Source organism: Aquarana catesbeiana, linkage group LG04 (assembly GCF_042186555.1).
Source record: "Aquarana catesbeiana isolate 2022-GZ linkage group LG04, ASM4218655v1, whole genome shotgun sequence".
Lineage (NCBI taxonomy): Eukaryota > Metazoa > Chordata > Amphibia > Anura > Ranidae > Aquarana > Aquarana catesbeiana.
Window position 1 is genome coordinate 38504737 of NC_133327.1, and position 12518 is coordinate 38517254.

The 12518-nt window shown below is 41.7% G+C and overlaps 1 protein-coding gene across 1 annotated transcript in view; it reads right to left on the reverse strand.

The window, feature by feature from the left end:
- Nucleotides 1-473: 473 nt before the first annotated feature.
- LOC141139167 (uromodulin-like) overlaps nucleotides 474-12518 on the reverse strand; it is a 135634-nt gene continuing 123589 nt past the window's right edge. The window contains exons 15-16 of the mRNA XM_073625058.1: nucleotides 3915-3935; nucleotides 474-1292 (exon numbers count right to left, since the gene is read on the reverse strand). Of these exons, the coding sequence (XP_073481159.1) occupies nucleotides 1216-1292; nucleotides 3915-3935 (98 nt within the window). The 3' untranslated portion in view covers nucleotides 474-1215. The remainder of the gene's footprint in view (nucleotides 1293-3914; nucleotides 3936-12518) is intronic.

The following is a 12518-nucleotide window of genomic DNA, read 5'->3' on the forward strand; positions in this document are numbered from 1 at the left end:
GACTTTGGGCCTCATTAAAGAGGAACCCACCAAAAACATATATACTACTCAATTATTTAAACCGCAAGCATTCCAAGAGATCAGAGGTTGATGTGTTTCACTTTATTTGATTCCCCAGGACCTTGTGTTCTCAGATGTGGGAGTGAGTAGTCTAGACACTGCCCTCAAGATGAGGAATATGGCAAAAAACATAATCCCTCTCCATCTATACAAAACTACACAAAAAGTTTTGCCTTTTGCTATACTTCAGGTTAGAATGAAATTTGGACCACTCACTACTTAGAACTTCGAGCATGTAGCATCTTCTAAAGCTTACAGTATAAAGGAGTAAGGGGTTGATGCATTAATCTCAAATGGTGAATTACGCTCATTGGTAACTTTCCTTTATAATGTGTCAGTCCAGGGGCACAGATAGATCCAAATGAAAAATTCAGACTCAGATACATTGCTGGAAAAATTGCTTATTTATTGATTTGATTTCTTATTACAGGATATAATATAATGTGAGTAAATATAACACATTTACTGCATATGTATTTACTTGATAAATCATGTAAAAATCTGTCATATTTACAATAATTATTTATAGAATAATGCATTTAACTAATGCTTGTAGAAAAAAAAATGTGAATAAAATTCAAAATCACAGGCATCCAACTTTTTCTGTTTTAGATCAGGGTTTCTCAACTTTTTTTACCTTGGAGAAACCCTTGGCAAAAAGTTTGATATCTCAGGGGAACCCTTGAATTAATTCCGATTCCCATTAGTTCACTGAGTTGGTTTTGGAAAGGGGTGCTGTCCTTTTTAGCAGATTATAGAAAATCGTGATACCCTTCGAGGTAGATTGCTTATCAGAGAGGAATGAGTAGATGTGGGCATCTATTTCGATATGAGAAGGTAGAAGGTGTTTACCAAGAAAGTGGCGTATATGTATATAAGAGAAGTAGTCTGAAGGTGGTAAATTAAATCTATCGCGAAGGGGCTCAAAAGTGTGTATAGTATGGTTGTCATACAAATGGGACAGGAGGGTGGATTTCCAGGAGTGGATATGAATATCTGGGAGGAATTGTTGTACAATGCCTGTATGTAAGAAACTCAGTTTTAGATCAATTGTGACTGTAGTTTGTTACTGATCTATGACTGCAACATAACCCAACAGCTTCATTCTCCTACATAATAATCTGTCAAAATACATGAAGACTGTACATGACAATATTATATGAATATGTATGACATAAGGAAACTTCCAAAAATTAAAATAGTTGGTAAAAGATGGACAGCGCAAGGAGGCCCTGAAATAGAATGAAAAAACAGAAATTTGTGTCAGAATATTAATAGTAATACAAATGTTATAAATGAACTGCTTTTTATTTGCTGACTCTATAAAGTGTAAACTTTTGAAATGCATGTAGAACCCTCCTAGATAGGTGCTAGGTTTAGGTAAATTTAGTTCTGGCTCACTGTATCCAGTGAAGCTGCTGCTTTGTTGTACTCACTGAAATCGGTGTAACTGTGTTGATTATTCTGGCCTGTTCAGTGTTTTACCTGCTGCAGGTTTGATTGCTGTCCCTGCTTTCTGAAGAACTGTGGATCTCTCTAGAAAATAGGTGTGGAGAAAGCACATGGGCAGCATGAATACTTATACAGCCCTGGAAAATCCCTGGTAGGGTGGCCCAGATGGCTGCTGGGAGTAGTATAAATACTATGCGACACAGAGCTTTCAGGTCTTTTCTTGTAGGAGAGGAAAGAGCGAGGAGGAAATCCCAGATGCCGCACATCCACGTAGGTGTTTAGTGGTGAGATGACAACCCAGGGAGCCCAGGCTGAGATTGTCATCTCACCACTGAACACCTACCTGGATGTGCAGCATCAGAGATTACCTCCTCTCTCTCTCCAGCCACCACAGGAGCCAGGATGAGCACCACTCCCCCGCCAGCACTCCTGTAGCAGCGGATGCTTTCATCTTCCACACCACTCCCCAAACCAGCTCAGCCTGAGCGGCACACTACTCCGTTCAAGGGTCCCTGTAGGAGAGGAACACAGCCTAAGGGGTGCTGCTTCCCCCCATGGGCTATCCTACCATGTGCTCGCTGTTCGTGAGGCCTCGGCTGTTAATTACTGAAAGCTGACTAAAGGACTGTCATCTCAGGATGTAGTCTGGTATCATAGGAAAAAGGGGTTGCATGAATTTTGGAAGGAGGCAACCAACTTCCAAGGATGTTTTGTGAGTAAAGACAGTAAGAGAGATCTTAGAGACTTTTGATCTGCTGTCACTCCCTGGTGCTAGAGTCAGCTGTGAATATCCGAACAGATATTCATAGGCAATAGTGCATGGCTTAACGTTGGTACTGTACAGAAACCAGTGACGAAGAGAAAAACAGCACACCAAGTAGATTCTGAAGCAGAATTTACTGAAGTTTCATATCAGCAATATCAGCATAGCCTTTTTTGCTTGCTTCATAATCTACTTGGTGTGCTGATATATCCAAGCCTGTCTGGCACTCTAGAAAGACTCACTAACCAAATTGATATATTGCATATATGCCAGAGTGGCACTGTCTAGAAAGTGAGATGGTGCTTGAACTGCCAAAGATCCTACCCAAACCAAGCTGGATGACCGAATAGCCAGGGCGTTGTTCGTTGATTTGTGGCAACAACCTCATGTGAGGGTAAACCTAAAGCATTCTCTTTCAGTTAGACTATAGCCTTGAAAAGTTCCCTTTTTAATGCAGATTCTTACAAATAATATACACAGCTATAAAATCTAAATGCTGATAATGTGCAAAAAATATTTCCTTGTAAAGGTAATTCACCTTTTACTGGAGAGCGTTAACAAATGATCTGGCAAGAACTCAACCAAGTTTTGACCCCTACAATAATAGAATAGGTAATATGGAGTAGGCCATTCATCTCTAAAATAATCACCCATGTGCATAAAAAGTATTTTTTTATACATGTAATCCTCAATGTGCTTGTTCCTCTTTCACAGTGAGCTACCACAACCGCCATGATAGGTCATGAACTCACCCAAGATGTGACTCCTCAGTACTGGAGTAGGTCAATATACTAGAAACAATTATTATCCTTTTTTATTTGTCATAAATACTCCAAGATGTTCCCAAATGCACAGTAATAGAAAAAAAAGGTCTCTATTGAATATTTTTTTTTTTACTTTAAAAAAAAAAAAAGCCTTGATGAAGTCCTTGTCATAATACATGTAGGGAGGAGGAGGCAGAAACATGATCATACATGCATTTCACAACTCGGGATTTTGGATGCTACTGAGTTTAAGCGAGGTCTGTGCGCCAACATATGTGAATGCCATACTATATCTTTTATTTTATTTTTTTTAATGAAAAAGGTTTTTACAATATGAAGTCCTGTTTCTTTCATCCATGAATGTCTGTTTTGGGAAAATCTTGGAGTCATTTATTTACCCATCAAGACAGATATGAAAGGATATCAGTTGTATTAAAAAAAGCACCCTGACCTACTCAAGGACTGGGATCTTGTCCTATCATTGGTAGATGTTCACTGGGAAAAAGTAAAACAAGCACACTGTAGATTACATTTAAAAGAAAGGAATTTTATGCACTTTGGAGATGTTTTTATAGATGTATTTATATATTTGTGTATATATTTTCAAATGTACATATATCAAATAAAGCACTACACTACAAAAACGGAGGATATTATTGTAAATATATATTTTTGTAGCAAAAGGGCTTTTTTTTTATATCATTTGGTTGTTATTATAATTTATGTGACAATGCACTTTTCGGATAAAACATTTGTGTGTTTGTATATGGGATTTCAAGGTTAGACACATAAGGTAGATAGTATTTATCTATAAGCATTCTCATATGCTACAAATGACAACAAACTACAGGAAAGTTTATAGTAAATTATTTTACCATCTACGCCGGAGGAGTAAGCTGTGAAGAATAAAAAAAAGTCAGTTACAGTGATTACTTATAGGATATCACTTGAAATGTTAAAACTTTTTCATTGGTGTACATATTCAGTAGGCTAAAGCATTTAATGACAACAATAGATTTGAAAGCAATATTTTGTTTTAAATAATTTCAGGATTATTAATTATATGATAAATAAAATATTTACACATTTTACTGAAAAAAATCATGATGTAGAATATTAAAAAATCATATCAATGTACTCCTATCAGTTTTTTTTTTTTTTTTATCTTAAACCAGACCTTGTACTACCGAGCATTGTCTGCTTTTTTTACACTTCCCCCATGCCAAAACACTTTAATAAAATAGTAAAATTTAAAAAAAAAAGCCTGTGGGAAAAAAAAGTTAATAAATATACTTACCTAAGACCAAACACTACACTACTACTTTTTAACAGAGGTTTTATAACATTTGCAAATCTATGTTCAAGCTGTACTGCCTTGTCAATGTTAAATTAGATAGCTATCAAACATGCCACGCTTTAAAATTGAGTACACCTGTGGAACGGCAACAAACTATGGTACCTAAACTTTTCCATGGGGACACTTTAAAAGCCTTTACAGGCTACCAGTTTAGAGTTACATAGGAGGTCTGATGTTAGAATTATTGCTCGCACACTGACGTTCGCGACAGTACCTCACATGTGCAGTGCGATCACCGTTTACATATGCATGCGGGACCTATGTACGTGCTTGCATTTGCATATGAGCATGGGGAAGCTTTACATTTTTTTAACATTTTTTACATTATAGAAAATTATTTACCACGATAAAAACATTACTAAGAAAATATTTTTACACTGTACTTTAATTTTCTTTTTTTAAAATGAAACTTAATTGCCATCACAAGGGATGAACAGCATCCCTTGTGATAGCATAGGCCATGACAGGTCCTCTTTATGGAGAGATCTGACCTGTTCTCTGAGAAGAGATCTAGGGTCTATTAGACCCCAGATCTCCCCTCTGCTCTCAAAAGCATCTGGTCAAACAGAGAATGGTTTGATGAGATGCTTTTACAAGCCAGTAACGACTTGTCAATAACAAACTGAAAACTGAAGTAACAATCTTTGTCGCTTCCGATTTCTGACACCACAAAGGTGGAGGCAGGTACCGATTAACCTTCCTCCCCTCCCAGTGCTTCACAGATCCCAGCAGTAGTGATACCGGGAGTCTGATCGCTCAGTACAGCCCAGTAAAGGCAGCAGGCGTGGACGGCAGGGGGAAAACCCTTTTCTGCTGCCTGTAAAAGAGATCCAGCTGCTCTATAGCTGCATGGATCACTTTCTTTTACTTTGTAGGAAATTGACTCCTTTAAAAAAAAAAGATATTTTGGGCATCGCTTCACTGATGCCCAAGATCTTACCCTCACCATCCGAGGATGTATATATACATACGGGGATGGGAAGCAGTTAAAGTACACTATATTACCAAAAGTATTGGGACGCCTGCCTTTTCATGCACATGAACTTTAACCACTTTCCGACCGCTGCACGCCGATATACATTGGCACAATGGCAGCGGTGGGCAAATGGGCGTACCTGTATGTCCCCTTTAAGTGGCGGGGCTAGAGGGTGCCAGCACGCCGCTGAGTACAGGGTGACCATGCCCGCGGGACCGGCAGAATCGATGTCCGCCGGTCTCCCGGCGATCGTGTCGTGGAGCCGAAGAACGGGGAAATGCCTATGTAAACAAGGCATTTCCCCGTTCTGCCTTGTGACATGACAGCGATCACTGTTCACTGTCATCGGGAACAGTGATCGCTGTCATGTGAGTTGAAGCCCACCCCCCCACAGTTAGAATAACACCCTAGGACACACTTAACCCCTTCATCGCCCCCTAGTGGTTAACCCCTTCACTGCACGCAGTGATCAGTGCATTTTTATAGCACTGATCGCTGTATAAATGACAATGGTCCCAAAATAGAGAAAAAGAGGGGGGAAGGTTGGGACTTTGAATGAGGTGCGCATGATGCAGCCCAATCACACTCACAGAGGTGCAAACATATTCACCTCTGTGAGTGTGATTGGGCTGCATCATGCGCACCTCATTCAAAGTCCCAACCTTCCCCCCTCTTTTTCATGATATTAAGGATGGGGGCGCAAACTTTCCCTTGCGTCCCATTTAAAGTCCTAAGTTCGCTTTTCCCCCCATTGCTTGCAGTGGTTCCAAAATAGTGTCAAAAATGTCCAATGTGTCCGCCATAATGTCGCAGTCACCACCATTACTAGTAAGGATGAGCTTCGGCGTGTTCGCATGCTGCACGTGCCGAGCCCGCCAGGAAGTCGGCAATGCGCTGCGCTAATCACAGGCAGTGAGACATTTCCCGATCTCTGCAGCCGAACATCGGGAAATGTCTCACTGCTTGTGATTAGCGCTGTGCAGTGCTGACTTCCTGGCGGGCTCGGCGCCTGCAGCATGCGAACACGCCAGAGCTCATCCTTAATTACTAGTAAAAAAAAAATAATAATAAAAATGTCATAAAACTATTCCCTATTTTGTAGACGCTATAACTTTTGCATAAACCAATCAATATATGCTTATTGCGATCGCTGTCATGTGAGTTGAAGCCCATCCCCCCACAGTTAGAATCACTCCCTAGGACACACTTAACCCCTTCATCGCCCCCTAGTGGTTGACCCCTTCACTGCCAGTGTAATTTACACATTAATCAGTGCATTTTTATAGCACTGATCGCTGCATAAATGACAATGGTCTCAAAATAGTTTTAAAAGTGTTCGATGTGTCCGCCATAATGTCACAGTTAGGATTAAAAATTGCAGATCGCCGCCATTACTAGTAAAAAAATAAAATAAATAAAAATGCCATAAAACTATCCCCTATTTTGTAGATGCTATAACTTTTGCGCAAACCAATTAATATATGCTTATTGCGTTTTTTTTACCAAAAATATGTAGAAGAATACATATCTGCCTAAACTGAGGAAAAAAAATTGTTTTTTTATATATATATTTGGGGGATATTTATTAGAGCAAAAAGTAAAAAATATTGTTTTTTTTTAAATTGTCGCTCTTTTTTTGTTTATAGCGCAAAAAATAAGAATGCAGAGGTGATCAAATACCACCAAAAGAAAGCTCTATTTGTGGGGAAAAAAGGACGTCAATTTTTTTTGGGTGCAACGTCGCACGACTGCGCAATTGTCAGTTAAAGCAACGCAGTACCGAATCGTAAAAAGTGCTCTTGTCAGGAAGGGGGTAAAATCTTCCGGGGCTGAAGTGGTTAATGACATCCCAGTCTTAGTTTGTAGGGTTCAATATTGAGTTGGTCCACCCTTTGCAACTATAACAACTTCAACTTTTCTGGGAAGGCTGTCCACAAGGTTTAGGAGTGTGTCTATGGGAATGTTTGACCATCCTTCCAAAAGCGCATTTGTGAGGTCAGGCACTGATGTTGGACGAGAAGGCCTGGCTCACAGTTGCTGCTCTAATTCATCCCAAAGGTGTTTTGTCGGGTTGAGGTTAGGACTCTGTGCAGGCCAGTCAAGTTCCTCCACCCAAACTTGCTCATCCATGTCTTTATGGACCTTGCTTTTTGCACTGGTCCGCAGTGTTGCAAATAACAAAACAGGTGAGCATTGGGGAGATTAAATTTATTTTTTAGAGTATCAAACTGAAGGAGTTTCCCCATCACCCACTATATCCCCCAATGTCTTAATACCAAATTTAGTCCAAATGATTGGATCAGGGTCCTCAAAGAAATGGATCAGGTTGGGATTCCTCCATAACTGTGCATGAGGGGAAATCGCTGCATCGCCACTCACCTTATTAGCCACTGCTCATGCCCTACCATTTGCCCGCATAGATACTGTAACATTATACGGAGCCCTGTTTCCACGTAGAAACATGTGCCAGTGCCTCATAAGAGCTGACAATAGCCTCTTCAAGGGTAGTTGCAACATCATCATCCGGAAGACTAAACCACCTATGGGGGAAGACCAGCAGACTTGCTAGAAAATAACGATAGAAATCAGGGACCGCCAGCCCCCCTATTTCCACGGCAATTGCAACAATTGAGTTTGATCCTAGGGTGGCACCCTTGCCACAGGAAAGTCGTAACCAGTTGATCAATCTTCTTAAATATATATCTCAGTATCCAGACAGGTGAGTTATGAAATATATATAGAAATAGAGGCAACATTTTCATCTTTAATAAATTCACCCTTCCAATGAGCGTTAAAGGTAAATTTTGCCATGCCAGTATCCTAGATTTGAGCTTTGACAAAAGAAGAGTGACATTCAATGCAATAAAGTTCGACACTGAGTTGGAAATATACAGACCCAGATATTTAATCATAGCTACCTGTTGCAAGGGGCAGTCGACAGGAACCCTACAACTAGGAGACTTGTGGGAGAATCTGGGAGTGGGAGAATCTGGGATTTACCCTCATTGACTTTCAGTCCTGAAAAATTGGTGAAAGAATTTAAAATGTCTAATGCCGCCGTCAAAGATGTATCCGAGTCACGCAAAAAAAAAAAACCACGTCGTCGGCATACAGAGCTGTTTTTTCGTTCAAACTACCCACAGTTATCCCCTGTACCTTAGTGGAAGCCCTCAAAGCAGCAGCCTAGGGCTCGATCATTATAGCGAAAAGACCCGGTGACGAAGGCATCCTTGGCAAGTGCCCCTACCCACAGAAAAAAGCACCGACAACATTCTGTTCAATCTAATGGCCACGGTTGGGGAATGATAAAGAATGTCAATCCACTTTCTAAAGTGAGGGACGAAGCCAAACACTTCCAACACCGTAGTCATATATTTCCAATCAACAGAATCAAAAGCCTTCTCAAAATCAAGTAAAACCAGCATCCCGCCACTGAAAATATCTGGACCTAACTGGGTATGTGTAAAAACCTACATAGATTGACATCTGTGGCCTTTTTAGGCATAAAACCAGTCTGGTCAGGGGAAATACCACGTTTTCCAAAGCTTTGTTAAAGTGGATTTTCACTACTCCCCCCCATTTCTAAAAAAAACCCCTACTTACCTGGCGGTGAGTTCTGCATATTTCAGATACTTAGCCGCACAGCAGATCCAGCATAATCCAGCTGAGACCCTTTTCTCTTCTGGCAGTCATCGGTCCCCTGCCGGCATGTTTTGGTGCAGGCTGTGGCTGTTCTAGGTTCAGCCGGTGCACCTCACAATGATACACATTGCTTTGCCCCCTGGGATATGTGACATTCATATCCCAGAGGGTAAAGGGAGGACATCATTTGCCTTGGCGAATGAAGTGCGGGGGGGTATATTAAGGAAGGTATATTAAGGAAAAAAAAGAGCGTTACTCTTGCAGAAGACCGGAGGAGGAATGGAGAAGAAAGGTAATGTATTTGAGGGTGAAGATGTGCTTTAACATTGATAAAAAAAGGCTTGTACTATATGCACTATATCCCCTTTAAAGCTTTCTTCACATTGGCAGGAGTGCTTAAAGGGTAAGTTCACCTTTGTACACTTTTTTTTTTCTTCTAACATCCAGCTCTCCTGTGCACCAATAAGTCTGGAAACGTGGATTTAGACAAGAAAAGTAAGTGACTGTAGATTTAATGGAAAGCTTTGATATTTTTGCAAAAAAAGTAAATGAATGGTTCATAGGGTCAATTGGTGCATAGGGGAGCTGGAATTTAGAAAAAAAAAGTGTACAAAAGGTGAACTTACCCTTTGACTCCCTTTTAAATCGAACTGAGGTGGATCAGTTTTTAGATAACAGTATACCGATGGTTGGCAGGTGTTCAGGAGGCAATCCTGCCGCCTCCAGAACATCAGCCTTTTTTTTAATCCAAAGGGAGATTTTTGGCAGGCGGTGCCACCTTTTAGGAAGTAATCTTAGCATTTAGGAGCCAGGAGGTGGTAAAACTGCAGCTTAGTTGCCTGTTTTTAACGCACCACAGTCGCCTATGTGAAAGTGCACTATGACCATGTTACACCTATATATATATGTAGCACCCTCTACTTGAAGGTAGGTGGTAGACTAGGATTGTTCTATAGCTCAGGGTCCAAGTGCAGGTAAATTTAGCCAGGCCTGTGCTTTAGGCTGTGTCCGGTTGTTTTGATTTGGGACTGGGAGTGTTTGGTGTAGTGGGAGGTGTGGCCACCTGTGCTCTGACTCATAGGGATGAGCTTCGTGTTCGAGTCGAACCCATGTTCGACTCGAACATCGGCTGTTCGATCGTTCGCCGAATTGCGAACGTTATGGGCCGTTCGCGCTAAATTCGTGTGGCGCGTCACGGCCCATAATTCACTGCGGCATCGCAGTGCATTGCTGGCTGATGATTGGCCAAGCATGCACTATGACCCGCATGCTTGGCCAATCACAGCGCTGTCAGTAGAGAGAGCTGTAATTGGCCAAAGCCAGGGTGGCTTTGGCCAATTATGGCTCAGGGGATTTAGTACACACCCCACACTATATAAGGCCGCCTGCACGGCGGCCCTGTGTAGTGTGTGTTCCGGTGTGCTGAGAGATAGAGAGAGAGAGAGACAGTGTCATTTGATTTGAGTTAGATAGATTAGGCAGAACAGTCAGTCAGTTAGCTGCACTTACAGTGTATTGTGTATATATATGCATCCCAGGTGTTGCATATATATATATACACTGTATTCAGTTTAGCTAGATCCGTTCCTGTTATCTTCTATCTAGACTATTTACATTTAATGCAGTGCGTCCTGCTCACAGTGTTCAGCTAGATCCGTTCCTGCTATTTACATTTAGTGCAGTGCGTCCTGCTCACAGTGTTCAGCTAGATCCGTTCCTGTTATCTTCTAGACTATTTACATTTAGTGCAGTGCGTCCTGCTCACAGTGTTCAGCTAGATCCGTTCCTGCAATTTACATTTAGTGCAGTGCGTCCTGCTCACAGTGTTCAGCTAGATCCGTTCCTGCTATTTACATTTAGTGCAGTGCGTCCTGCTCACAGTGTTCAGCTAGATCCGTTCCTGCTATTTACATTTAGTGCAGTGCGTCCTGCTCACAGTGTTCAGCTAGATCCGTTCCTGCTATTTACATTTAGTGCAGTGCGTCCTGCTCACAGTGTTCAGCTAGATCTGTTCCTGCTATTTACATTTAGTGCAGTGCGTCCTGCTCACAGTGTTCAGCTAGATCCGTTCCTGCTATTTACATTTAGTGCAGTGCGTCCTGCTCACAGTGTTCAGCTAGATCCGTTCCTGCTATTTACATTTAGTGCAGTGCGTCCTGCTCACAGTGTTCAGCTAGATCCGTTCCTGCTGTTTACATTTAGTGCAGTGCGTCCTGCTCACAGTGTTCAGCTAGATCCGTTCCTGTTATCTTCTAGACTATTTACATTTAGTGCAGTGCGTCCTGCTCACAGTGTTCAGCTAGATCCGTTCCTGCAATTTACATTTAGTGCAGTGCGTCCTGCTCACAGTGTTCAGCTAGATCCGTTCCTGCTATTTACATTTAGTGCAGTGTGTCCTGCTCACAGTGTTCAGCTAGATCCGTTCCTGCTATTTACATTTAGTGCAGTGCGTCCTGCTCACAGTGTTCAGCTAGATCCGTTCCTGCTATTTACATTTAGTGCAGTGCGTCCTGCTCACAGTGTTCAGCTAGATCCGTTCCTGTTATCTTCTAGACTATTTACATTTAGTGCAGTGCGTCCTGCTCACAGTGTTCAGCTAGATCCGTTCCTGCAATTTACATTTAGTGCAGTGCGTCCTGCTCACAGTGTTCAGCTAGATCCGTTCCTGCTATTTACATTTAGTGCAGTGCGTCCTGCTCACAGTGTTCAGCTAGATCCGTTCCTGCTATTTACATTTAGTGCAGTGCGTCCTGCTCACAGTGTTCAGCTAGATCCGTTCCTGCTATTTACATTTAGTGCAGTGCGTCCTGCTCACAGTGTTCAGCTAGATCCGTTCCTGCTATTTACATTTAGTGCAGTGCGTCCTGCGCACAGTGTTCAGCTAGAGCCGTTCCTGCTATTTACATTTAGTGCAGTGCGTCCTGCTCACAGTGTTCAGCTAGATCCGTTCCTGTTATCTTCTAGACTATTTACATTTAGTGCAGTGCGTCCTGCTCACAGTGTTCAGCTAGATCCGTTCCTGCTATTTACATTTAGTGCAGTGCGTCCTGCTCACAGTGTTCAGCTAGATCCGTTCCTGTTATCTTCTAGACTATTTACATTTAGTGCAGTGCGTCCTGCTCACAGTGTTCAGCTAGATCCGTTCCTGTTATCTTCTAGACTATTTACATTTAGTGCAGTGCGTCCTGCTCACAGTGTTCAGCTAGATCCGTTCCTGCTATTTACATTTAGTGCAGTGCGTCCTGCTCACAGTGTTTAGCTAGATCCGTTCCTGTTAAATTCCTACTGACCGGCAGGCTTGTCTGGTTACAGTATATAAAGCTACCTGAAGAAAATTACAGGTGTTCTATTTGATCCTATTAGTACCACGGTCAGGCAGCTAGACTATTTACATTTAGTACAGTGCGTCCTGCTCACAGTGTTCAGCTAGATCCGTTCCTGTTATCTTCCTACTGACAGGCAGGCTTGTCTGGTTACAGTATATAAAGCTACCTGAAGAAAATT